The sequence below is a fragment of the Rhododendron vialii genome, chromosome 5a, assembly GCF_030253575.1.
Source record: "Rhododendron vialii isolate Sample 1 chromosome 5a, ASM3025357v1".
NCBI classification, from domain to species: Eukaryota; Viridiplantae; Streptophyta; class Magnoliopsida; order Ericales; family Ericaceae; genus Rhododendron; species Rhododendron vialii.
This window is the reverse complement of record NC_080561.1, coordinates 13574566-13601067: the sequence shown is the minus strand read 5'-3', so window position 1 is coordinate 13601067 and position 26502 is coordinate 13574566. Positions and strand designations below refer to the sequence as shown.

At 38.4% G+C, this 26502-nt stretch overlaps 3 protein-coding genes across 8 annotated transcripts in view; 1 reads left to right on the top strand and 2 right to left on the bottom strand.

Moving 5' to 3' along the window:
- The window catches only part of LOC131327284 (transcription initiation factor TFIID subunit 1), a 28124-nt gene extending 20122 nt beyond the window's left edge, over positions 1-8002 (bottom strand). For 2 of the 5 annotated variants that reach the window (XM_058360365.1, XM_058360368.1), the window contains exons 1-7: positions 7920-8002; positions 7685-7748; positions 6351-6457; positions 3915-3977; positions 3541-3586; positions 1454-1720; positions 591-712 (exon numbers count right to left, since the gene is read on the bottom strand). In XM_058360365.1, the coding sequence (XP_058216348.1) occupies positions 591-712; positions 1454-1720; positions 3541-3586; positions 3915-3977; positions 6351-6457; positions 7685-7730 (651 nt within the window). In that variant the 5' untranslated portion in view covers positions 7731-7748; positions 7920-8002. Of the gene's footprint in view, positions 1-590; positions 713-1453; positions 1721-3540; positions 3587-3914; positions 4020-6350; positions 6458-7684; positions 7749-7899 lie in introns of those variants that run through there. The other 3 variants (XM_058360366.1, XM_058360367.1, XM_058360369.1) reach the window with 3 other exon arrangements.
- Positions 8003-10498: 2496 nt separating this feature from the next.
- Positions 10499-16155, bottom strand: LOC131326623 (beta carbonic anhydrase 5, chloroplastic). 2 transcript variants are annotated; one of them, XM_058359472.1, is made up of 9 exons: positions 15800-16155; positions 15677-15711; positions 13986-14147; positions 13852-13900; positions 13597-13710; positions 13387-13440; positions 12896-12978; positions 12493-12598; positions 10499-10994 (listed from the first exon to the last, which is right to left on the bottom strand). In XM_058359472.1, exons 1-9 carry the CDS (start codon positions 15890-15892, stop codon positions 10791-10793), a joined length of 900 nt encoding a protein of 299 aa, XP_058215455.1. In that variant the 5' UTR covers positions 15893-16155; the 3' UTR covers positions 10499-10790. The 2 variants fall into 2 exon arrangements, with proteins under 2 accessions (XP_058215455.1, XP_058215456.1); XM_058359473.1 differs by having other exon boundaries at positions 12493-12595.
- Positions 16156-23486: 7331 nt separating this feature from the next.
- LOC131327601 (protein FAR-RED IMPAIRED RESPONSE 1-like) lies at positions 23487-25032 on the top strand. Its single transcript, XM_058360750.1, has 3 exons — positions 23487-23792; positions 24051-24550; positions 24639-25032. Exons 1-3 carry the CDS (start codon positions 23487-23489, stop codon positions 25030-25032), a joined length of 1200 nt encoding a protein of 399 aa, XP_058216733.1.
- Positions 25033-26502: the final 1470 nt, after the last annotated feature.

Genomic DNA, 26502 nt, shown 5'->3' with positions numbered 1-26502 from the left:
GGGGGGGGGGGGCGGGGATCAGAGACGGAGGATTATATGAATTCCTCTTTCGGGACGGGGAGCGTTTAGAAGTAATACATGAAAATATGTAACGCAAGAAGACATTATTATGCGTCATTCATGTCAATTGCAAAGATTGTCTAAGTGACTAAGTAATATTATGGTTATATTAAGTAATTAAGCAAATATAAGTTAATATTTCTATAATATCTTATCATTACTTCGTCTTTTCTCTTGCTTGGTGTCTTTTCTTTTTGTTTCTTTTGGGTTTATATGCTTAAAGAGGTCTATCCTAGTTGGGAGCGGGTTCCTTTCTCAATGGGAGCGAGGTTCCGAGGTGGATTCGCCACCCACATAGAAGGTTCCTGCAACTAAGCTAATACCCAATAACAAAAAGATACGGAATTTGATATACTCAAATTGGGCGACATAAATTAATTCATGACAGCAACCAGAATCACTCCAAGATCAACAGAAATATCAAGGAAAAGAAACTGGAAACCGCAGTAAGAGCCAAAATACAATTGTAAGTAAAGGATGACAATAACAATAAATAAATAAAAAGACAGAAACAGGGGTTCAATTCAGACCTGAAAATCTGCCAAATCAACAGCCATGTTTTCTGTTTCTGTTTCAAAAGAATGGGTCTGTAGGTCATTCCCATGAAACCTCTCGCCTTCAGTGAGGACAGCGGAGGTATCACCTGGCACGCCTAGAAAGCAGGAAACAAACGAACATGGCAAATATTAACACAATAAACAAGGAATAGTTTCTTTTTCCTAGACTTATCAATGCCAACATACACGTGAGAGTAGCACAATAAATTGCCAATTGAACAAACTTGTACATGTCAAAAACACCTTAACCAATATATTGCCTCATGATGGATTTCATGATGGATTGAGGTTATCAGCTACATGCAAAATGGCATTGGAAACACAAATCGAAAGCAATATGCATAAAACACCATAAAAACCATAATAATGTATGGCAGACTACTCAACTCGCATCATAAGTACAATGCTAGGGAGAGAGAGTAAGAGAAAGATAATATAAAGACAAAACAAAATAACTGATCTCAAGTCCCTTGAAAAGCCAGTTAGAGGGGGAAACGTCCATATTAAGTCCTAATGGCTAATGGTAAATGAATTTCGTAATAAGAACAATGGGAAGCCATATACTATAAGAATTGACTGGTATCTAACAGAAAGTACATCGAAAGGAAGAAAGCAGCTAGGATAGGAGTCACAAGCACTCCAATGTGTTTCAAGAAAAAGATTCCTACGATATACATATACACCATCGATGACCAAGAAGGCACTGAATGAAGATCACGTTCAATAACTGTAACATACAATTTGACATTTGGTTTCCTTAACACAACCAAGGTTTGCAACAAACAAATGTCAACCAAACTGATATGAGTGGACCATAGACCACATAGTAAACCAACCTAATGAAGGAATAGTCTGAACTTCAGCATTGGTGTCCACCAACTCATGCTCGTTCTCAAATCCTGCTGCATCATCCTCCTCATCATAATTTTCATCATCAAACACAGAAGTCTTTTGCACCAACGTAACCTCTGAAACTTCTGTAGCAAAATAGTCTTTTTTTGGCAACAAGTAGTCCTCCTCAGAAAGAGCTTGAATCTCTGGTCCCTCATACTGTTCATCAATGTCTTCATAATCAACTGCATCTTCGGCCTTCTCATCATAATCTAGCGGCCAAAAACCCAACCATCTCAGTCAGAGATATAACTAGAAACAGGCCATCGAGTATGATACTGTATAATTGGGAAGTAGACTGAAAATTTGTCTCATAATAGTAAAGAGCAATGATACAAACACTTCCAGGTTCTGGAATACCATCAAGGCATCAATAAGAATAGGTGTTGTCCGATAGAAGAAGGAAAAAAGCAAAAATCATGTCAGAAACCTCGTGGCAACAACTGTGATTAGTCATGCATCTTCCTTCAAATAAAATATGATGAAGACCACAAGAATTCAAGCTATTTTCAGAATAAAACATATCAATTGTAATCAATCCACTGTCAGCTAGATCTTGGAGGAAATATTTGCTTTTAGAAAAATTCCTAGTCATATTGACAGAGTAATTGTTACTCCTTTAGGTTCAGATCATTTTGCACTTTCTCGCAGCCCATGAAGGCGGCCAAACATATCAACCCTTGCTTCATACACACAATTTGTGATAGAAAAATAGTCTAAAAATAATCTCTCATCATGCTACTCGGAATAATATTGAAAGGAACATTGCGCATGTGAACCACAAAGCGAGTTCAGTCAATTCAAATTCGTTAACAAACTAACGAAAATACCATCTTAGCTATTATAGACATTATCTTGCCTGAAACCAAGCATCACGAATGCAAAAACAGTATCTTTGGCTGACTTCAACTTTATGACTAGTTATCACATAGCAATAATGAAGCACAGAACACCCAATATTTCGGGACCTGTCTTCCATAAATCTAAATACCCTAGAGTTAATCAGTGCTGTAAAACACAAAGCTAGCGCGTGCTTAGGTGCACAACTAGATGCTCAAGAAGAAAGCCTTATGGCTAGGTTCACTTAGTGAGCTTCATTTAACTTTTTGAAATGCAAGGAACAAGCCTTTTGATGTGGTGCAAGGCGCGCACTCATGCGCTTTGAAAGTGGGCCCACACTTCGCCCAAAAGCTTGAACTCAGGCTACTTTATTAGCAAGTGGCTTTTCATTATATATAACTCATTCACTTGAGATTTCCACACCCCACCAACACGGATGTGGGAAGTCACAATCTCTCACTCAATAGACAACGACCTTGTTGCCCTTCATTGGACATCACACTAGCGATCTTCATTTATGTCTTAGTGCCCTTCAGCAAAGGTGCACTCAATGGGGCGCTCAAGGAGCGAGGTTTTTGGCGAATTACCCCCTTTCGGTGAGGCACACACTTAGAGAGCCTCAGTTGTTTCTCTTCTTTCTGTCCTCTAGTCCAACAGGAGTCCTTCTCCTACACATTCACTGGTCTCTGGGTGTTCTTTTTCCTCGGCTGCAGTCCAGGTAATTCTCTTCTTCTCTGCCACGTTTTTCAACGGTTCTGTTCCAAGGTTCACGTCCATTAATCCGCTTAGTTTCCCTGCCGAATTTTTTTTCGCCCTGCAAGTTCTTTTGCTGGTGGTTTTTCTTCTGAAGCACCTGGGTTCCTTTTCTGTTTCTAATTCCGCGAAATTTATGGTGGGCATCCTCAATTGAGCAAACAGGAACAACCATAATGAGTTCAAGTTCAAGGGACCTTTTTGTGGCATACCGTATTGATCAATTGAGTGCATACATAACAGAGAGTCTGAGACTACAATGACGCCATGCCTAGGCCAAGAAGATCTTGGCACCTCGGTGTGCCTTTTACATTAATTCACACTAGTGCTAACAAGTTGTAGGAGTAAGTATTTCAAGAGAAATTCAGTTATCTGTTATACAAATCAAGATAACAACTTAACAACAGGAGATGAGCTTTTTACGGGCATGCGACATCACCTTGTTCAGCAGCATCAACAGGTGTCCGTGATGACTTTACTGACAACTGTGAATCAAATAAAGTAATTAGCATCACAAGATGAAAACAAACACTTGGATTGTACCTCCCCTGAACCAATATAAGACTATGGATGCTTGTAACTTGAATAATGATACAGTGGTCTTGGGGCACCGCCACGTGGTGCCCCCCAACACCTCTCAATATCACATATTTCTGTGGAGTCCATACTCTTAGTGGTAGAGCTCACAGAAATATCTGTGTGTTGGGGCACCACATGATGGTGCGCCAAGACCATTCAATAATTTTTCATAACTTAAAGCCTCCCTAAATTATTGTTGAAAAACATATACAGAGTACATTGCAGTTCCCATACATCAATCTCTGTCAAGGATGAACCAAGTTTGTCAGCCAATGCAGCAAGATGCTCCTTCGCATCCTAAGGAACACAATCACAACTTTAGCATAAGTGCTGAAGGATCTGCAAAAATGCAGAAAATATATGGAATAGGGAGTCAAAAGACTAGTGAACACGACACAAAATGATCAAGCCTGAGATCTCAATCGTGTATAGTATAAATCTATCGTATGACATCTCTATACCAAATTTACATCTCATTCAAGGGACCACCAGTTCTCAACCTAAAGTGTATTTCCCACCATGTTACAAGGACTCAGGTATGGGTTTCCTATGGCTGTGTCAAACTGCCCAGGTTCATCCAATTCTCATGTCAAGAATATTGTGAAATGGAACAATGCAAATTGTCTTATTCCTTTCTCTCATTTCCAAGGCTAGATGGTATTTAAAAGGTACCATAAAGCATAATGTATTATATCATTCAAGTCGTATGCATATTTCTGTTAGAAACCTGAAACATAGATGACAGTCCAACTAAAAGGTCAGAGTCATGTCCATAGCAACCAAAATTTTCTCATTTTCAGAGTCCAAGTCTCCAATAGTTTTGAAGATAAAGTTGATGCAGATGATTCCTTGTGGGAGAGAGCTCACTATCTATGCATTTTTTGGGTCCCTGTAAGAGGATTCCCTAGTTCTCATTTCGGAGACTAGAGAATGGCGTCATTTATAATTTGCTATTATCGTACTTCACTTTTTCGGCAGGTTTTTTCTCCTTGGCTTTTCCTTAATTTCCTCTTTTGTATTTTCTGTCACCATCAAGGATTGAAGAAAAATAGGAAGGTAAGGCTCCTAATGCAAATTGAGTGCCCTTATGCACTTGTACTTAAATGGTATCCACGAACTGCAAGTGAAGGAATACACTTTTTCGTCGATCTAAGCCCTAACTATTGCATGTATATTCTTGCAATCCATAAAAAGGTTTTCTGCATCTCCCACATGGATTATGTCGCAAGATATTTATAACCTTATCACCATTTTCCATCTAAGCTAGTTCATACCATTAGACCACCTACACAGGATAATAGATACACGAGGTTAAATAGACAAAGTTAGCTCTTTTATATTCTGAGGGAAGAAAAAAATTTTCTTATGGAAACAACAACCTACGAACAAGGAACAATGAGCAAAAGGTCCTGGCGGCGCTCAAACGGCTTTCAGTTCATAAAACCAACACTCTAACCAACTGAGCTACAGGAGCCCACAAAAAGAGACTTGGTTCATTGCGATGGAATGCCAATCCAGCACAATAAAATTCCGTCAACAAAGATTTTGGACAATTTGATTGTTCAAAGAACAAAGTGTGAGAGCAATAAGAGCATACAAGCATATTCCAGGAGCAAGTATTAAGCTTTGGAAGAGACGCGTCCTTAGAAAGGATCAGAAGTATGGCATATGAACAATATGTAAAACGACAAGCTGCATGCACGCTCTCTAAGATTTGAGACCTCGAGCAAGAAAGCAATTCAACCTATTTTCTTAAAAATAAACACCAAGTTTTAGATGTCGAATCCTTCCTTGCTTTCTTCCACTGATGCATTATTAGAAGGATATGAAGTCTATCGCATGACATAAAATGGCCTTGAAGCTGCCTATCTCAGAACATGGGATAATGGAGATTGTTTTATACTTGCACATATATATTACTTCAGTATGAAACTAGAATGGTGGAAAATCACTTGCAAGGTGAAACTAGATCTTCATATGTAAACGTCGTGATTATATGCAAAACTTTATTCAAAATTCCGGTGCAATCCATGTATAAAGGTAACAATTTTGTACAATTCAACAGTAGATAAGTACAGCAGCACTAAGTTTGCTAATTTATTGGCTGTTGACCTATAAATGGAAACCTTTCCCCATTAGATCAAATTTTATAACCTATCAGGTCTCAACCTCAATTCGTTACTTCCAGCATCATGAACTTTCTTTTGCAATCATGCTTTGATTTCCTAAGCAGTTAACAGCAAAAAATTACTTGCAAAAAAGGTGACTTACGAGGACACACACACACACAAAGCCAATTTTCACCAATCCCGTTGATACACTAATGAACAACAAAAATGTCCTAGAACCAGTTCAACAGGAAAGATTAAGAACTCAATAGCTGGTCAACTCAACTTCTAAGCAGAGCTCAAATATCATATGCTCCATTACAGTTACCAGGTGGGGGTGGGGTGGGGGGTGGTGAAGTGGGAAGAAGCAAGCAAAACAAAAGTTGCTTGTTTTCGACAGGAGAGTCATGACAACAAAATCCATTTCAAATCATAAACTTAATACAAAAGCATAATGGTGCACCTCTGTATATTTATGAAGGCCGGTTCTATTTATAAAGTAATAACGAACAAGAATATGCATAGTAAGCAACTTATTATAACGTCTAGAAAAGAATCTTACCTCATCAAGGTAATCAACATCCAGATCTCCTGAGCCATCAACATTCCCAAACATGAATCCCAAAAGTCGGTTGCCCCCACCAGCCTCTTCATAATCATCTTCATCATCTAACAAATCAAGAAACCAAAATTTTCAGAGGAAAAAATGATAAACATAAGCACTAGTATCTGTTCGTTAGTCTTGTTACATGGTCTTTGTAGGAAAATCCTAGCAAATATAGCAATACCTTTTTATGGCAATAAATAAAGAAACTATACAACACTGGCTAGCGAAACCCATAAAATAAACAGCATGAAACACACTATTTGGTCTAGCAAATGAGCTCAACAGTCTACCTATTTTGTCTGGCAATCGAGCACAAAATAGAAAAACACATTTTTATATGACTCCATTCTTAACTTGCAGCTCATCGCTTTGCAGTAGTTCTCCAGTTTGAGTAGATCTCAGATGTTCCCCGTGATGGATGCACAACAGGTACAGGGGTTGTTGGCACCGCCAATTATACAAAATCTCATTATACAAACAGATTTGTAGATGATCACAAAATTATAATGGTTCAACCCCTCAATCAATAACTTCGCACCCCCAAAGTTGAAATCCTAAATCCATCACTATATGTAACATAACCACAGAAATCATATACATTCCCACCTACCACTGAAATACCATGTGAAGAGGAGCTAAATTACTACATTGGGTCAGGAAAATGAGCCAAAATAGGATGTCCGAATCTATTAGTTAAATGAATGTTAACCAACCATTTTACATATTGCTTTAAGCATTCAACAGCTAGCATTTGCCGTCATGGAGTCGTGTGCAAACACTCCATCATCTCCTCCAACAAAACTACTAATTTTCCAACAAACCTAAGAAATCTCGTGTGAATTGGAGCTAAACTACTGTGATGGGCCTAAAATTGAACAAAAATACAATGTCCCAATAAACAACCTAACCTCGTCATTCTGGTGCTCGTGGATAAACACTTCATCATGTCCACCAAAAAAGTACGAATTTTTTTTGTAAACCGAGTGTCCGAGTTAGCCAGTGCACACCTCGACTACTTCAGGCCCCCGAAGCTAATGACCAGGCAAACCTCCAGTGGCCGCCAGGTTTGGAACGTTTAATTCGACCTTGAGACTACATGGGAGCAAGCACTTTGCCACTCGGGCCAAACCCCATTGGGGTTATGAACCTTCGCACTTGCAAAACCTAGTTTTCTAATTGATGCTAACCAACGATTTTGATTTATTAAGCATTCAACAGCTAGTTTGCGCAAACGTTGTCTTGCATGATTTTCTAACATTCCCAAAATCTCCAAAACGATTTGAACCCACCTTCATCCCGACCGTCCTGAGAGGCGTCGTCCGACTCGTAACCCATGCGTATCAATCAACAGGTCTGCAACACGCACCAACTGAAATCAATCCCACTTGCAAGTAGAACATGCGTATACCAATAGGGAACCAAATAATCGAAGACAAAAGTAGATGAAAAAATTAACACTTTTCGCATGAGAGAGAGAGAGAGAGAGAGAGAGAGAGAGAGCGACGACGTGGAGAAAAGAGTGACCGTTTGGGAAGGAATCGCTGTAAGTCGGAGTCTTCTCTTCCCGATCAAATTTTGAGCCCTAGCCCTCTGACTATTTATAGAGAGGCAGTAAGCAGCCCGGTTCATGTCTTGATTACGCAACCCGACAGGTTTAGGAAACCGAGACTTGGAGCGGTGAACGGTTCAAAGTGAACCGGGCCGTGTTTTTTTGTGACCATCGCCCCGTTTTTTAATGGCGAGGTTATAATCTCACACTTGCATTGAACCAACTTTATTTAACTTGCTTAAAAAAATTGATAGTTTTTTTTTTTTGAACAGTTATGAATGCTCGTTTTATTTAGGGGAAGTGATTTTCGCACTCCCCTTTTTCAATTCAAACTTTTTTTTTGTCTTTTATCCATAATAAATTACAATATTATCTTTGAATATGTAAAAAAATACATTGAAATAGGGGCAAAATAGTAAACTTATTTGAATAAAGACAAAAAAAAAATATGAATTGTAAAAAGGAGGTGTCAAAATCATTTCCTTTATTTTGCTTTCTAGCTTATTTGAACAAAAAAATTGAGATTATTTTAAGTTTCAATGTGTAACTTTTTAAGCTTATTTGAAGTTGTGGAAGTACATTTTATGGGAAAGCACTTAATTCAAAAGTATTTATATATTATGATTAAGGTTGATTTAGACATTTTTTGGGGGGAGTGATTTTGCCACTCCTCTTTTTGTTAATGTCACTCCCTTTGTGTTTTTATTAGATGGTTTGTTTTGTGAGAGAAGGGGGAGTGGCATTAACAAAAATGGGAGTGGCAAAATCAATTCCCTTTTTTGATAATAAGTTAATCTACAACTTATTTAACATGCTGAACTTTTATTTTAAATTATAAAAAACTGTAATAAGCACATCTCCAACTTATTTTAAGTTTTGTAAATGTATAATCAAAATAATCATGTCTAATATCCAAATTTATAAGTGATAACAAACGGGGCCTATATCTTCCAAATTTTGTGGAATTATACATTTAATGTGTAAATCCAATTTTTATGAACTTTAACCAAATACTCCTATCACATATGTGGTCTCCTCAGTAAATAAGATTACCATAAGTTTTATATCCCGTCAAACAACCCAATTCGCAACTACTCGTTAATAATTTTACTCTATTTTTAGATTTAACTTCGATTAAAAATAGTATGCTTTTTTAGATTTAACTCATAAGTGTGTATTTTTGGTACTTGGGTTCCGAGACATCTCAAACATGAAAAATTCAAAAAACCAATAATTGAAATAACCTTAGTTTTGTAGCGGGGGGAAAAAAAATCCGACTACTTAAAAAGTAAACATTAGGAATTAATATAACCTTGGTGGTTACAGCGTGTCATAGACACAGGAACTAAAACCTCACCTCCATGGATGGAAGAGTAGTTCTACTAACTGCATTAACAAACTTGTCAAACTTCATTAACTATAACTTGTGCTATGAACGCTAACTGTATTAACTATACTAGCTGAAATTGTTTTACATTTGTTACATCGACCCTTCTCCAGATCCCGCAATGGGGAGCCTCGTGCATTACGTTCGCCCTATAAGATTCATCATTCTAGAATATTCATCATTCTATAATGTTGCATTACATCAAAATGGGAACAATATACTACTAACAACTCCATGCCAATTACAATGCCAAGCTCGAGGCCTAAATATGTTCTGACCACTCCCAATAAGAAAAACAAGAAAAAATGTACTGTGATTTTTTTTTTCGACAAACAAAATCATCCCATTATATCAAAAGAAAGAGCATCCATACTTGTTCATTCAAACAAGACCATACGCATAAAAACCGAAGCTAAAAACAACCTGACAATAAAAACAAAGACCCAATAAAACTAAACAAACAAACAAGATCTACCAAAACACCCTCACAAAACCAAAAGAAACCCAAGCATCCCTCAATGCCGAAGACACGACCAACTAAACCTACAAAACAAGGGTTAGGAACACGAGGCAAAGATGAGTCAATTAAAAGCAGGGATTCGGTAAGTATGAGGGTCACCACAGCTATCCTCAATGACCATTTCTCGTTTACGCTTCCTCCAGGTGGGGTGTTGTGCAGCCTTAACACTCTGATCACCAGCTTTGACACAGTCTATCTTTCTCCTTTTTCGATTGCCGGGATGCTTAACGGTTGTAGGGCCGCATACCTCTGGTTGATATCGCTACAAAGCCATAATCCTCTTAGACCGCAAATTTTGAGGTCCATCAGCAGTGTCCTGAAGAACTTCCCTAACCAGACGAGGAGTCCTCAAAGCTGAGTTGATGAGGTTCAGGCATTCGGGAAGCAGACACACATCTAGACAAGGAAAGTTGATCATCCTGCATCTGGGAAGGCACAGGAGGGCCTGGCACATCAACCATCGGAAGTGTAGACACAAAGCACAACCAGGCACAGTACCTTCCAGACTTCCACCAGATGTTTCATCTTTAATGCAAACAACCCTAAATAAAACATTCCAGTCCTCGCAGTTCCGAGCACTGCACTACTACCCATTCACTATAATACAAAGAGAAGAAAACATGGTGTCTCAGGGTATAGAAAGAGCATAACACAATAAGAGCTTGATCATTGAGTTCAGAGAAACTGCCCAGGATACAATAAAAAGCATTTCACTCGAACCACAATACAAGGAAATTAGAAATGAAAATACAAACACAAGTGGTAGAATTTTCCCCCATATCTAGATGAAAGATAATGCCTTATCCTTTATGATATGGGGCATATCATAAAGGATAAGGTTCATCTAGATAGGTTTCCACGGCTCCACGCTTATTAGCACATACATATGCTATGATCCAGGAAACATATACTAATCATCAGGGCATAAAAAGAACATAATCAAGCCCAAAATTCTCGGTTTTTTAAACAGTACATGTCACTTCCCTTCCTTGAAACACTTTCCTCGTAATCAAGTGTCCATTTCTCAAAAGTGCAATCGACAAAATTATAGTAGCCCCCATGAATGGAAAGCACTCCGTTCTCCACCTTTTCTTCTATCCATGGGTAAGTGAGCAAGTTCATCAATGAACGGTTGACTGATTCCTGAGAAAGAAAGATATAAATGGCTTAAATATTTAGCATGATGGCTCAACAATTTATAAATTCAGTATAGTATAATGATTCCTCCATCCTTAAGAATCAGTTTGGATAGACATAACTTTCAAATGAAGAGACATTACATTATTATTCAGTCGCAATAGCTTGAAGTTATATCTGATCGTTTCCAAAGGGATTTCATATTGAGTTTGAGAGTTTCATAAGATGGATTCAAACATAACTATGTTTTAGGAGTGGTTAGTAATTGTTCAACTTAACAGTTGTAGTTGTACCCTGATCTGATGTTACACATCTCTTCTACTTATAATCAATCTATTGGTTTAATTTCACAATTCATTATAACTGAACCCTCTGAATAAGGGTTTAATAAGCATTTAATTGCACCAAAGGCCCCCCAAAACCACCTATTTTATAATCTTTCAAAATAATTGAGCATCCAACCGGAAGAGTGTACACATGTCAAAATAGTCTTCTGTAAAATCAAACGAATTAGTTGTATCTAAAAGGAAATAGCAGCCCAGCATTATATCAAATGTTAATGCCAATACCCAGCCCCTCAGATGTGGAAAGGTGAAGGTGGACTACTAGATACAGATCTAACCTTCAACAACTTACTTAATACCATTTTTTGATTGCACCAAGCAGTGACCCAAAGCTTTCCAAATGAGCAGGGACTTCCCTTGCCACTGGTGAAGAGCTTGAAGTCAAGGATTTAAAATCAGCCGTTAACATAACAGCTGACGCGCAATGGTTTATTGGCCTTTCGATACCATTACACCCCCATATACCGGTGGGAGGGAAATGGATGCATATCAGCCAATTCTCGTTCCATATCACTCCGTTGTGGATTCACAGACGACCATTATGGGTGGTTTTGACAGTTTTTTTTGTGTAAAATTCACGACCGCGACAATCGATTCGTGTTATTCAATACTCCTGATGCCATTACACCACGACTGTTACAGGTACGTATCCCAATACCATTAGTTAAAACCTTGCTTGATGTGCATTATTGACCCATTTCCCAACATCTTAAGCTTTTGGAACAATTGGCAAAATAATATGGTATAGAGCTCAAGTTGGGAGAGGTACTAGGTTCAACTCTCTCCGTTTGCATTTTCCTCATTTGCATTATGCTTCTTTCCTTGGTATTCTATTTTGCTCCATATACTAATATTTACATCTCCACGTGCAAGACAAGATTACACGCGGGATGGTGTTAAAGAGCTTGATATTCATTGTTGGCCCCATTTTCCAACAATTTAAACTTTTCGGACAATTGGTAACTTAACAGCCACCATTAGCATTAGGTGCCAGAAAAGACTGAAGAAAATGGGTATTCACTATATTGACATAAGATGGCAGGATAGCCATTCCCATATCAAATAAAACACAAAAACCAAACTTGTTTTTTTTTTTTCAGGTTATTGCATTGAAATAATAATCGGTAAGAACAATTTATTAATGTAATAAAACAGATCACCTTCTCGCAGTGTCTGCACTGATGATCAAAGTCTAGGTTGGAAGCGGCAGCCATCGTGCTTGACCTTGCATTCTTCCCAACCACTACCCAACTTCCAATGAAGCTACTGGAAACAATAGACGAGATCAATGAGAAATCCAAATAGCACTTCTCTTTCACTCGAACTGAATATATGCCTACTGTTAGAGACTATTATCCTGCTATGCTCGGGTATCGAATGCTTGGTCACTTAATAAACAAGAGGGAAGCTTTTGAGTTGGAAACTTACCTGCATTCATGCTTGTGTGTTTTAGAGAGAGAGTGCGCGTGCGCGCATGAGCATGTGTATGTGTACGGGTGAATATGAGAGAGAGAGAGGGGGGGGGGGGGGGGGGGGGGGGGGGGGGAGGCGAGGTTGGCAAACCTTGGATTTACTTCATCTTGCCTACTCATAAGGGCACGTATACCTCCGCAGCAACTGTGGCCAATGACTAGTATATTTTCAACCTGCAATAAGCTCACACTTAGTAAGAATTGTTATTTGCTGATCAAGTTTGTCAGCAAATGGTGACCAATTTGCTCAATACAATTACATCAAGAAGTTGATTAGAGAAACTCTAGTCATCTGAGAAAAGAATATTTGTTTTCAATTTGCTTAAAATCTCCTACAATTAAACCTTGGGCTTTTATCCAAACTAACACGCGAGGTCCAAAAAATTAGTTCCACGGAATAATGGTTGGCATCTGAATCCTAATAGAAAAATACAGATGATAAAATAGAGTCCCAGGCGATGTACGGGTCACGCAACCAATGGTGACTAGATGGACATGTTTTCAGTCTAGAAAACCATGTCAGTAGGTATTGCTTCTTTTTCTTTTTTCTTTTTTTTTAATGGAACAACAGGAGTTACTTACAAGTACAGAATTGACGGCAAACTCAAGGGCAGCATTTGTTTCTGTCGGCCCATTCTGCAATTGATAAAATAGCAAACAAATAAACACCATGTGTGCTGAAATAGAGTATCATTTATAAATGTTCATTGTGCACATCTATGCATCCTGAAATGATGAACTACTAGCAGTAATGGTAAAGCTTAGCGAAAGCAAGTGCAATGTATACAATACCTCAAATGGGGGAACTAGATTTGCCACATTCCGTATTACAAAGGCTTCTCCTGGTTGAAACCCTAGGATGTTGGACGGACAAACCCTAGAATCTCCACAAGCAATCACCATGAACTGTTCTTGCCACGGTCAGTGAACAAATCTCAACAACTTTAGCACAATATTGAGGTAAATTGACACTGCAATCGAAGTTGGTTCCAACAAATAACAAGGGTTAGACAAGGTTAATGATCCAAAAGAGAAAGTACTTATTACCTTTGGTGCTTGACCCTTGGCAAGATTTTGGAAGTGTTCCGATTCTTCCCTGTTTTAAGGAATGGCTCATATCAGCACAACCAAATTCCATATAAAAGCTGAACACCATTAGGCCAAAATAATACTTTGCTTACAGGAATTTGTGTTGCTTGAAACTTAGAAACCTGTTTTTCATTTCATTGAACAAATCAGACCCACTTTGAGTTCCTGATGTAATATTCTGTTTGTTATTTGCGAGTTCCTCAGTAAGCCATGAGGACTCCATCGAGGCCTTCAGCCGCAACCCAGGGGTGCCTCTGTGAATGGAATAGATAAAGGTACACATTTAGAAGAGGGTAGAAAACATGTATTACTACAAATCATCAGCCAACTAGATAGCGCAGATGATTTAGAATAAATCAAAGACATTCTTATCTCTTCGGGTCAATCCTGATGGTTGCATGGTAGACTGTTAGCTTAAAAAGAATGACAGTCCTATAAATACATCATAAAACAGTAAAATTAGAAGTTTGATATGCAAGAGTAACACAGAATAGAAGATAGAGTACAATAGGCTCCCCCACTAGTGTAGGAACCAATTATTATGGCAAGAAGAGGATCCATCTCACAACTGCATTAATACAAGCAAACAACTCCGCCGTGGACAAATCAGGACAAGTAAATAAGAAGTTGGAACCAGGTGTGCTCAAGCAAATGAATATAGTGTCAGAATTAACGCCGGCGACACTGAGGTCTTCCCCGAAGAGCGGGGGATTTATTCCAACTTCGAAATTCAGCATCATTTTTTTCAATTCTGTTGATGCTATCTTGGAAGCTACTTGAAACTTGTTTACACGGTTCACAACCATCGTACTGGATGGACCGAACACAGGCGGATCAGGTCAAGAAAGTTTCTTAACCGATTATAATAATAATAAAAAGAGCACTGACAGCCTTGTGTCCAAGTTGATGTATCGTGGAAAGGTTTGAACTATAGTGGAAAGTGAACCATTCATTGCCTCTGCACTTCTCCAGCCATATATTGTACTCCCTCCATCCCAAAATGATAGTCCCTAATGAAAAAACGTGCAATTTTTGGACCAAAAAATTTAGCATTTTCGATCATCATTTTTAAATTTTTTGGCACCAAATTAAAGAACAATCGAACACTTGTAGATATACGGTTAGTCGTAGTGTCAACCTTGAAACACTGGGTTACCCCAGTGGATTTCCGGCCTTAAAACAAACTTCATTATTTGGATGAAATTTTAGATTTTGACCACAAAGGATTTAGATTGACTTGAATTTCGTATGACAAGATTAGCTAAACTAAGACAAAGGATTCAACATGTTAATAATCAACCTTGAAACACTGGGGGTTACCCAGGTGGGCTTCCGGCCCTTAAACTTGCTTCATTATTTTGGTGAAATTTTCGATTTTGACCACAAAGGATTTAGATTGACTTGAATTTCAATATGACAAGATTAGCTAAACTAAGACAAATGATTCAACATGTTAATAATAAAATTACTCCTGAATCAAGAACCACTTAAGCAGTGTCTTAAACATTGTATATAACCAAGACCTCGAGTCAAACTCAAGATTAAAATTCAGAAACACACAATTGAACAAAAATAAGAAAATAATGGGGATGTATGAGAATCAACTAATTCCTAGAACCAGAAAAGGACACATTAACGAGAGGGAGGGAGAGACAACTTTTCAGATACCCATTAACATTACCTAAAATAACTCTGCTCAATATCCTCTAATTTCAACCTTTAACGGAAAAAAGGCCCAACAATGAAAAGAAAGGTAGCAATTTTTCAATAACCAATAACTTACTTGAAATGGGTCTTCTCAATTTCCACTAATTTCAACTGGAAACCAAAAAAATAGAACAGAAAATCAATATATACGACAGAATTGGAAAATTTACACACACACAGAGGGAGAAAGAGAGATTACCGTAGAGATTGCAGGTGAGGTTCTGGGAAGTGAATATTTGTTGGGGAGAGGTGATAAAGAGATAGAAGATCCAAGGAGTCCTTGAGGCGCCATTAGAGAGATCTAGCTCCTAGTTGGGAGAGCGTGGTGTTGTGGAATTGAGGAATGAAGAGGAGCAGAGAAAATACTTGTGTCATTATAGTCACCAAAAATGATATATACACAACATACAGAATTAATGTATACAGGTTTTTTCGGAGGTGGGTGGATGCAGGTGGTGTTGGTCGGATCGAAGAAACACTTGTTTTCTCTCCAAGAAAGACGGAGAAACCAATGTGTTGTGTGTGATGACACCAGCTGTTTCGTTTGTTTGAGAGCCCCATCCCCATCTCTGATTCTACCACTTTTTACAGCCCCTTTCGGCAGTGAAAAACGGCGTTACAGAAGCACCTTCCGCCTTATCAAAATTTTTATTTAAATTTAGGGGAAATTATACTTTGCCCCCTTAAACTATCACCCGGCCACACTTTGCCCCCTCCAACTACTCAATCGAACACTTAACCCCCTTTAACTATTATTTCGCTGCCACCCTAACCCTTCCGTTTGTTGTCAGTTAGGGTTTTGGATGGAAAAATTTTCCAGGCCAATTTTTTTGAAACCCAAGGACAAAATTACCCTCTCCTTCTCTTTCTAGCATACACAACCATCTCAGAAATGAAAATTTTCAGACTTTACACAAACCCATCTCTCTCTCTCTCTCTCTCTCTCTCTCTCTCTCTCTCTCCCCCTCCATTGACTAGTTCATTTTCTTCTTCCCTTAGCGGAATACAATTCCGGTCCATACCATTTTTTTTTTATAAAATTCGATTTTTGGTTAAAAAATTAAGTGTTCCAAATTTCAATCCGTTTGAACAAGTGAAAATTTTTTAGTTTTCTAATCATTTTATCCTAAATGGTCATAATTAAATTTTGACTATAGGGCTCTCATTGATTAGCCCTAGGAGATATTTGATTCTACGACTTTCTTAGGGTTAATCAACGAGAGCCCTATAGTCAAAATTTAATTATGACCATTTAGGATAAAATGATCAGAAAACTAAAATCTTTCCACCGATTCAAACGGATTGAAATTTGGAACACTTAATTTTTTAACCTCTTTAGACAGTTTATATATTAAAAAATATGGTTAAAAATTAAGTGTTCCAAATTTCAATCCATTTGAACCGGTGGAAATATTTTAGTTTTCTGATCATTTTATCCTAAATGGTCATAATTAAATTTTGATTCTAGGGCTCTCGTTGATTAACCCTAAGAAAGTCGTAGAAACAAATATCTCTTAGGGCTAATCAATGAGAGCCCTAAAGTCAAAATTTAACTATGATCATCTAGGATAAAATGATCAGAAAACTAAAATCTTTCCACCGGTTCAAACAGATTGAAATTTGGAACACTTAATTTTTTTTTCCTTTTTAGACAGTTTATATATTAAAAAATATGGTTAAAAAATTAAGTGTTCCAAATTTCAATCCGTTTGAACCGGTGAAAAGATTTTAGTTTTTTGATCATTTTATCCTAAATGATCATAATTAAATTTTGACTCTAAGGCTCTCGTTGATTAACCCTAAGAAAGTCGTAAAATCAAATATCTCTTAGGGTTAATCAACGAGAGCCCTAGAGTCAAAATTTAATTATGACCATTTAGAATAAAATGATCAGAAAACGAAAATCTTTCCACCGGTTCAAACGGATTGAAATTTGGAATACTTAATTTTTTAACAAAAACTGAATTTTATAAATAAAAAAATTGGTATGGACCGAAATATTAGCTTTTAGGGTTGGGGAAATCGTATTGTGCGTTGGGGAAATCTGTAGGAGTATCGTGTATGTATATCTACCTGTATTGTCTAAGGGTATTTACGTAATTTAGCTCAAAACGTTAACAGAGTTAAAGGGGTGGCAGCGAAATCATAGTTAAAGGGGGTTAAGTGTTCGATTGAGTAGTTGAAGGGGGCAAAGTGTGGCCGGGTGATAGTTTAAGGGGGCAAAGTATAATTTCCCCTTAAATTTAGGTCAAAATTCATTATGGTCCGGCTTATTCCAATGACAAAATAATCTCTTACTCAAATACATTTTGTATTTTTATACTTTCAAAAGTATTTTCCTCTATATTTGTTTTCCTCCGTTGTTTACCAACAACATCTCCTATTTTATTTTATTTCCCTCATATTTTTCCCCTTTTACAGACGAAACTCTCGCTCAATTTTGTCTTATCCTAGACAAAATCTTACCAAATTTATGTTGGAGAGATCACTTCCTTTCTCACATCAATTAGACAATGGAGCCTTCTAAATATTCTACACTTTCTTCATCATCCTCGTCTAGTGATAGTGATGAAGAAATAGCCATAGCTACACTTGTGGGTCTCTATGAGGCAAATCATGGCTTAATGCTAGAAATGGTGAGACAAGATACAAGAAAACGCAAGCAATGGGGTGGCTTTGTTCTGGGACAGAAATACTACCAACGTGAAAGAATAGCGGGTCATGATCAGCAAGTTGCGGATTATTTTGCCGAATATCCTATTTTCTCGCCATCGGTATTTCGCAGACGCTTTCAAATGAGATGCGACCTATTTAGGAGGATTCTAAATGCTATTGAAGAACACAATCCCTACTTTGTTCAAAAGCTAGATGCATGCGAGGCACGTGGACTATCCTCCCTTCAAAAAATGACATCCTCAATGAGAATGCTCGCCTATGGAATGCCGACTGATGCAACTGATGAATACTTGCGTTCAGGAGAAAGCACTACAATTGAATGCTTCAACCATTTTTGTAAATCGATTATCGAAAACTTTGGCGATGTATATTTAAGATCTCCACCAATAGATGATGTTAGTAAATTGCTTGCTATTGGGGAGGCTCGCGGATTTTCCGGAATGTTAGGAAGTTTGGACTGCATGCATTGGAGTGGAAGAATTTCTGACAGCATGGACAGGTGCCTATTGCGTTCATGTTAAAAAAACCTACAATGATTTTTAAAGTCGTTGCTTCTTATGACTTGTGGATTTGGCATGCCCTTTTTGGAATGCCGGGATCACACAAAGGTTTCAATGTCTTAGATCGTTCTCCTCTTTTTGATGAACTTGTCCAAGGGCGAGCTCCTTTTGCTAATTACTCTATCAATGGACATGCCTATAATATGAGATAATATCTAGCGGATGACATATGTCCTCCATGGGAAACATTGGTTCAAATTATTTCATCTCCCCAAGGAGCCAAAAAACTGCACTTTTTCGATGATGCAAGAGTCAACAAGAAAGGATGTGGAGTGGGCATTTGGGGTTTTGCAAGCTCAATTTGCAAACCATAAAAGGATTGACACAGTTTTGGGGTCAAAAAATGCTTCGGAAAGTCATGAAGACGTGGATTATTTTGCACAATATGATCAATGAGGATAAGGGAGAGAGTTGTACTAATTTTACTTACACGTCAGAGAGTAACCAACCTGTAAGGGGAATAAATCCTCTAGTGCTAGAACAACTTCTTTGTTGATCAACCTCACATGACTACTCGCTAAAACCCTAACTGCAAAATAGACAAGGGTGAGTGCACCTTTGCCTCTCGACGGCAAAGGCTCTCTGATGCCTAAGTTAGTATCTCAAACTAGAAGAAAACCCTAATTTTCAGTAGGAAAGCAATGAGATCTCTTTCCATAATAAGCCGAGTATCCTATCTTCGTTAGGAAACTCTACCAGATCCTTTGTTCGCTAGATTTTGCTCTATCACGTAGCGTAGCTATATTGAAACCTTCTAGAATATTTCCACTGCCTTATCACTCAACGCAGTACAGGTTAGGACTCTCCTTCTTGTTTGGCCGTCATGCATGTTGAATAAACCAAATCCGTTACCGGCCTCTCGTGCCATATGCGCTTACCACCGACCACCTACTCGTTCAATAGTATGGTCCAATTTACTCAGTGTGAACTCACATGTCACATGCACGGTTATTAATTTGTACTTGTTCAGGAAAACCTCTCTATAATTGCTCCTCAGCTTTGCTTGTCATTTATACTCATTAAATGTTGAGACAAAGCTTCTCATGCCGAACATTATCATACTCTTACGTGTGCCTTGCATGCTTTAAATCTTTGTTGAAGCACCTTTATTTGCTCGGCCTTAAGGCCAACAATCCTGCTATCAACACAACCATCTGCACTTCCGGGTTGGGTAAGCTTTTTTACAATCGAGGAAGCCTCTACCTCCCAGTCACTGTTTAGAGGATATTCTCCTTCGCCTCCACCCGAGCAAAAGATGAGTCAGCCGATCAACCTCAGTAGTCTCCTCAACCTTCTCACGGGGCCATGGTTCCAATAGAGGTGGTCGGCGAGCCGCCGTTGCTTGGACTAATGCTCATCCTGGCCTTACTCCAACAACTAAAGATGCCAGTGCCAGCCACTAAGATAAATGCCAGAGAGCAGACCCAACTTCCTCTCGAACCACACTAGCCACTCCCTCTGCTGGAGAAAATCTCTCTCTTTAGGGTGCAACATGATATCCCTTGGTTTGGGCTCCCCAACTCAAGATTAAAAAATTATAAGTTACTCCTTATTGTATAACAAATTACCTATTGTCGTAAAGTAGCCTCCAAAAAATTCAAAAAAATCTCTATGACATCCTCAAATCCTAATTACAATGGACACAATGTTCTTTTGTAGCTTGTGGAAGACTACAAAGGTGCAAAAATTGCTTTTCACATGCTATATAAGACAATTTGTCTGACGACCCGAATTTTTGCTTTGCCTCAAAATAAATACATCTCCAGTAATTACAAGTCCTCAAGATAAAATCTATATCATGCGGCCTAAAATCCTCAATTGCTACAACAATAGTTATTTCCTCAAATATCTCTAACAAAAATAAATCCTCAATAATGCTCCAACATGGTCTCCGCTAACTCCTTCCTGAACCTGCCACATAAATTACGTGGGAAGTATTCAATACGACGAATAATAGCTCAAAGCAAAGGAATTAGCTCAATCAACGACAAAGCGAGATTATCTCAAGCTGGATTAAATCTAGCTTCTCTGGTACACAATAGTGACTGGACCTCACCCCTTCAACCAAAAAGGTATATCTTGGAGGACTATTGGCCGAGTTCACTTGTTCATGTACCAATTCATTCCATGGCATTAAGCCAAGATATCTTATGCAGCATTTAGTGGCAATCTCTTTCGTCCAGTGTTCTAAATGTCCCCACCTAGGCGCTAGGCGAGGATCCAACGCCAAAGGGATTAGGCGATTAAGCGGCCGACTAGTCCTCCGCCTAGGTGCTAGGCGGTACCCGACCAACTTGGGAGCACCTAGCATCTTTTAGAACCTTGCTTTAGTCAATAAATAATGACAACGGTTCTTGATTCCAATAAATTACACATAATTCAAATGTGGCAAGATATCAATTACAGAATATGAAATTGAGATATGAAGGAAATACTCTAGAGAAAGGGATGCATATTGTATATTTCCAGTACCTCAAATTGTGATTGCTAATTGTGTGGTTCCTATTGCCGTAAGCACCATCCATAATTTCTATCCCAAACTGATGTAATTTGACCACTAGGTTCATCAAAACTCTATATAGGTTGAACTTAGTATTTTAACTGTAACGACCCGCCTCAACTGACCTGCTAACCATATGTCTAACCATATGGCTCAAAAGGTTAACCTAAAGTTATACGATAGCTGGTTGGAACAACTTAGACCCTGTGTGTTTAAGGGTTTTGGATTTTGGATTTGAATCATTATCTTATTTCTCTCCAATAATTACTCTCATTTTTCTCTCTATCTCTCTTTAATCATTACCCTTATTTCTAATCATTACTTTATTTGTCTCCACACTCTTTACCTACAAATCCAAAATTCCAAAACGAACGGGTCTTATATACTAAACCATTTCCATATTTCCCACCGATGTGGGATTGCACAAGTAGGTTCTCACAATCTCTCCACCTTGGCTGCAATGTCCTCGTTGCATTGGCCCAACAACCTTCCCTTGGTGGCCATGGTGTGACACTTAACTCTGTACAACACAATTAGTGTGTTTGTACTAGATTCTAGAGGTGGCCCGCACCATGTAGACCAAGATTGTACTCTGATACCAATTGTAACGATCCGCCCCAACTGACCTGCTAACCATTCGCCTAACAACATGGCTCAAAATGTTAACCTCAAGTTATACAGTAGATGATCGGAATCACCTATATACTAAAATCATTTCCATATTTTCCACCAATGTAGGACTGCAAATGGATTCTGACATTAACAGTACCTGATTTCCCTTTCTCAAATAAGCAAAAAGAAATAAAGAACTACAAGTCTTGAATCACTCCTCTAGGGAATCTACGTCAAGGAGCCTTTTTTAGAACAAAAATGCTAGACACACAACGTACGGACACACAACCATTCACACAACGTGCTGACATCATCATGACGTCAGCTGACATCAGACGTCGTTTTGATTATTATAAAAAAAAGAAAACCCAAGTCCCAGGTCGCGTTTCCCCTTTCCTTTCCCTTCCTCCACTCTGACGCTCAAAAATTTCAGAGAAGAGAGAGAGAGAGGTGACTGCCACCACCACCAATTTCGACCCCATACGGATACTCTTCCCACCACCACCGGCGACCACCACAACCTAACCCCAGAGCTCCCTCACCTCCGGCGACTGCCACCACTGATTTCGGAGAACTTACCCCCACCACGAAGGTCTCTCTATCTCTCGTGCTTTTGGGTTAGGTCTCATTGGGAACAAATTCTTTACTATTCGTTCCCCAATCCCATTGTCTCAATTGCCCTTCAGAATCTCTACTTTTATGAAGAAAATTGTTTATTTGGATTGCCATAGGCTTGTAACACTAGCTATATACATTCCAATTAGCACAAATCTGATGTAACTTACATCCATTACACCATTTCCTCTCTCTCAATGGAGTAGTTTCGTATGGTCAGATTACTTTCATTGATAGGGTTCGAATAAATTCAAATATTTTAGCAACTGATACTCCTATTTTGTTCACCCGTAATAACTTTTAGGCACAAATTTATATCCTTAGATTTCAATTAGAAGTTTGCAGAAAGATTTTGTTTGACATTACTGATCCCTCCATACCTTCTGATGGAATCAACTTTCATGAGTAAATTTTGCCCTCGATTATGCTTGTATATGAGGATTAGAGACTAATTTGGCAGGAACATGAGACTGATTGGGACGCGTACAGAGAAGTGTTGGCTTTTGGACGTACTTGTTTGCATGCCCACATATAACATGTTGTCACTTTGATTTATAGAAGTTAACTTTCTTTAGTAGTAACTGCGATCATGATGTTTGAGGGTAGTAAAAAAAGAGAAGAAAAAAAAAGGTGGGTGGTTGTTGGATGCTATGGTTGCTGAATGTGATTTTCTTATAAAAGTTAACTCTCTTTAAATGTGATTTGCTGGATGCTTTGGTTGTAAATACTAATGGGTAGCTGTTCTTGTTCTCATCCACATTCTTGTTTTTTTTTCCCTTTCAAATACTAAGTGTTGATAACAAGTTGCATGCATGTCAAATGGTTCTAGCTTCTTGTATTTTATATTATTGTTCACTTTATTCATTGCATTGTCAGTTGATTATATCTCTGTATAATTGTCTCATTTTATTTACCAATAGATGATGTCGTCGGATTCTGTTGCGTTGGTGATGCCTCCAAACAAAGAGTGTGTAGAAGAAGAAGAGGTATGGAGTGAAGATTGTGATGAAATAGATACTAGTAGAGTTGGGAAGGAGGCAACAGAAAATTGTGAAGATGGAGTTGAAGAACCGAAAGAGGGAATGACATTTGACACATCGGAGGAAGCTTATTCGTATTACTCAAGATATACTAAAGAAAAAGGGTTTGCTGTGGCAAAAAGATCATCAAGAAAGGGAAAAGATGGAAAGTTGAAGGATGTAACTATAGCATGCAGTCATGCTGGAAAGGCAAGGGTGACAACAAGCAACCCGGCCAAACCACGGCCACAATAAAAAATTGATTGTCAAGCTCATGTTACCGTTGTGTTGCACCCGAATGGAAAGTGGAGGTTAAACCGGGTTTCTTTAGATCACAATCATGACTAGAGCCCGAGAAAGGCAAGGTATTTGAGGAACAATAGGGTACTCGATGAACTCATAAAAAGAAGACTTGAATTGAATGATAAAGCTAGGATCAATCTGAACCAGATTTATACCTCACTTCAGATTGAGGCTGGGGGACCTGGTAAGCTTCCATATATCCAGAAAAATTGCCGAAATCATGTGGATAAAGTACGACGTTCACTACTTATGGAAGGAGATGCTCAGGCGATGCACAATTATTTCATGAAGATGAAAGCCGACAATTCTAACTTCTTTTTTGCAATGGATTTGGATGATGAAGGTCGACTAAGGAATGTATTCTGGGCTGATGCAAGGAGTATGACAGCTTGTCAGGAGTTCGGTGATATTGTGACCTTTGACACAAGTTACTTGGTAAACAGACATGACATGCCTTTTGCTCCGTTTGTAGGCGTGAATCATCATGGCCAGTCTGTTTTATTGGGATGTGGGCTTATCTCTCACGAAGACACGGAGTCATTTTCGAGGTTATTTCAGACTTGGAAGACAAGCATGTGGGGTTGTGCTCCGAAAGCAATTATTATCGACCAATGTATGGCCATGAAGAATGCTATAGAAGATATATTCCCTAACACCAGACATCGGTGGTGCATATGGCATATTATGAAAAAAAATCCTAGAAAAGTTGAATGGATGCAACGCCTATAAGAATATTAGTTAGTGTATGTGCAGGGCAGTTTATACTTCACTTACCATAAAACAATTTGAGGATGCTTGGGACGTGTTCATCAAGAAGTATAAGCTTCAAAGTAACACATGGTTAGAGGGGTTATATTTGGAGAGGAAACAGTGGGTGCCTGCTTATTTGAACGATGTGTTTTGGGCGGGGATGTCATCCACACAAAGAAGCAAGAATATAAATGCATATTTTGATGGCTACATTCATTCAAAGACGACCTTGAAACAATTTGTAGGACAATATGAAAATGCATTGGGGAATAAGGTGGAAAGTGAAAATCAAGCAGATGTGAAAATTTGGAACACTTTCATCCCGTTAACGACTGAAGATGAGTTGGAGAAGCAATTTCAAAGTGTTTATACGCATGCAAAGGTCAAGGAGTTCTAGAAACAATTTTTCGATAAAATTCACTATTTCTGTGATAAGCCGGCAAAAGTTGATGGTATTGTGTCTGAACATGAGATAAATGAGTGGGTTACATATGGGGAAGGAGAAGAGAAAAAGAGGATTCAAGTGTCATTTACTGTTGATTTCAATACTGAAACCAATGAAACACATTGTAATTGTAGATTGTTCGAGTATAGAGGAATGGTGTGTAAACATCAACTATTTGTGTGGCATCAAAAGGGAATTGAAAGAGTGTCTGACAAGTATGTGTTGAGAAGATGGTGTAAAAATGTGAAAATGGTCCACACAAAAGGTCAAATTTGTTATGATAAGTCGTCAACGTCAATTGAAGCATGTCGGCATCACAACACGTGCAATATCTTTAATGAAGTTGCTGATTTAGTGGAAGAATCTCAAGAGAAGTATGGTATGGTGATGAAACGGGTACACAAGCTAAAACGAGAGTTGATGGAAGATTCGGTTGTTTGTGAAAGTAATGTGGTTTCACTTGGTGATGCATAGGTACTCATAATATTTCTTTTTCACTTGGAGATGGGGTTATACCTTCTAAACAGAGCATAAACATACTTGACCCGAAAGGTCTTCGACGAAAAGGGAGACTACCATGCAAAAGAAAGATCGGTGCTGTGGAAAAAGATGTTAAGCCTGTTAAGAAGAAAAGACAAACATCTAAAAAGCCATTGTCCAACGAAAAATCCAAGGTATAAGTTTTTTACGATTTGTTCCTTGCTAGTTAATATGGACATATAGATTTGTTCGATGAATGTAATAGTTATATTATTTGCTAATTTCAGAAGGTTGAGGAGATTGCGGTTAGCCACCATATTGGGACACAAAAGAGTATTGTAAATGTAAGAAATTTTATTTTTAATTGCATAATTTCATGTGTCATGTAATTATTATTCAAAATTCCTTTGTTTTAATGGCCAGGGCCACCCAAGCTACATGGGAAACTCAATGTGGCCAAACATAATGCCCCATCCTATGCAACCAAATATGGCACAAAGCAGAAGCATCTTTCTATTTTCCCCAACTCTGTGCCCCACCGGAACATGCTTGAACCAATTTATGCCTTTTTTTCCAAGTTCACAAAGCTTATTAAATGGTCAAGTTTGGATGGGTCAATCAACTATTGCGGGTAGTCAAGGTTGGGGAGGAGGACAATCAGGTATTTTGGAAGCTCAAGGTCAATATTAGGGAGGACCACAACCAAGTATGCTTGAAACTCAATGGCAAGGATGCGGGGGACAACAAAGTTATACGCAAATGATGAATGCACCGGATAATGTTGAAGAGTAGTTCATTTGCTTGTATTGTTTTATATCGTGTCCTATGTCCTGTACCCCCTTTTGTGTCTTGTGTCCCCTTTGGTGTCCTTGTAATGACCTTTCATGAGGTTGATGGTTTGGAGATTTCTATTTCTTGTTGACTTATTTAATGACGATGGGT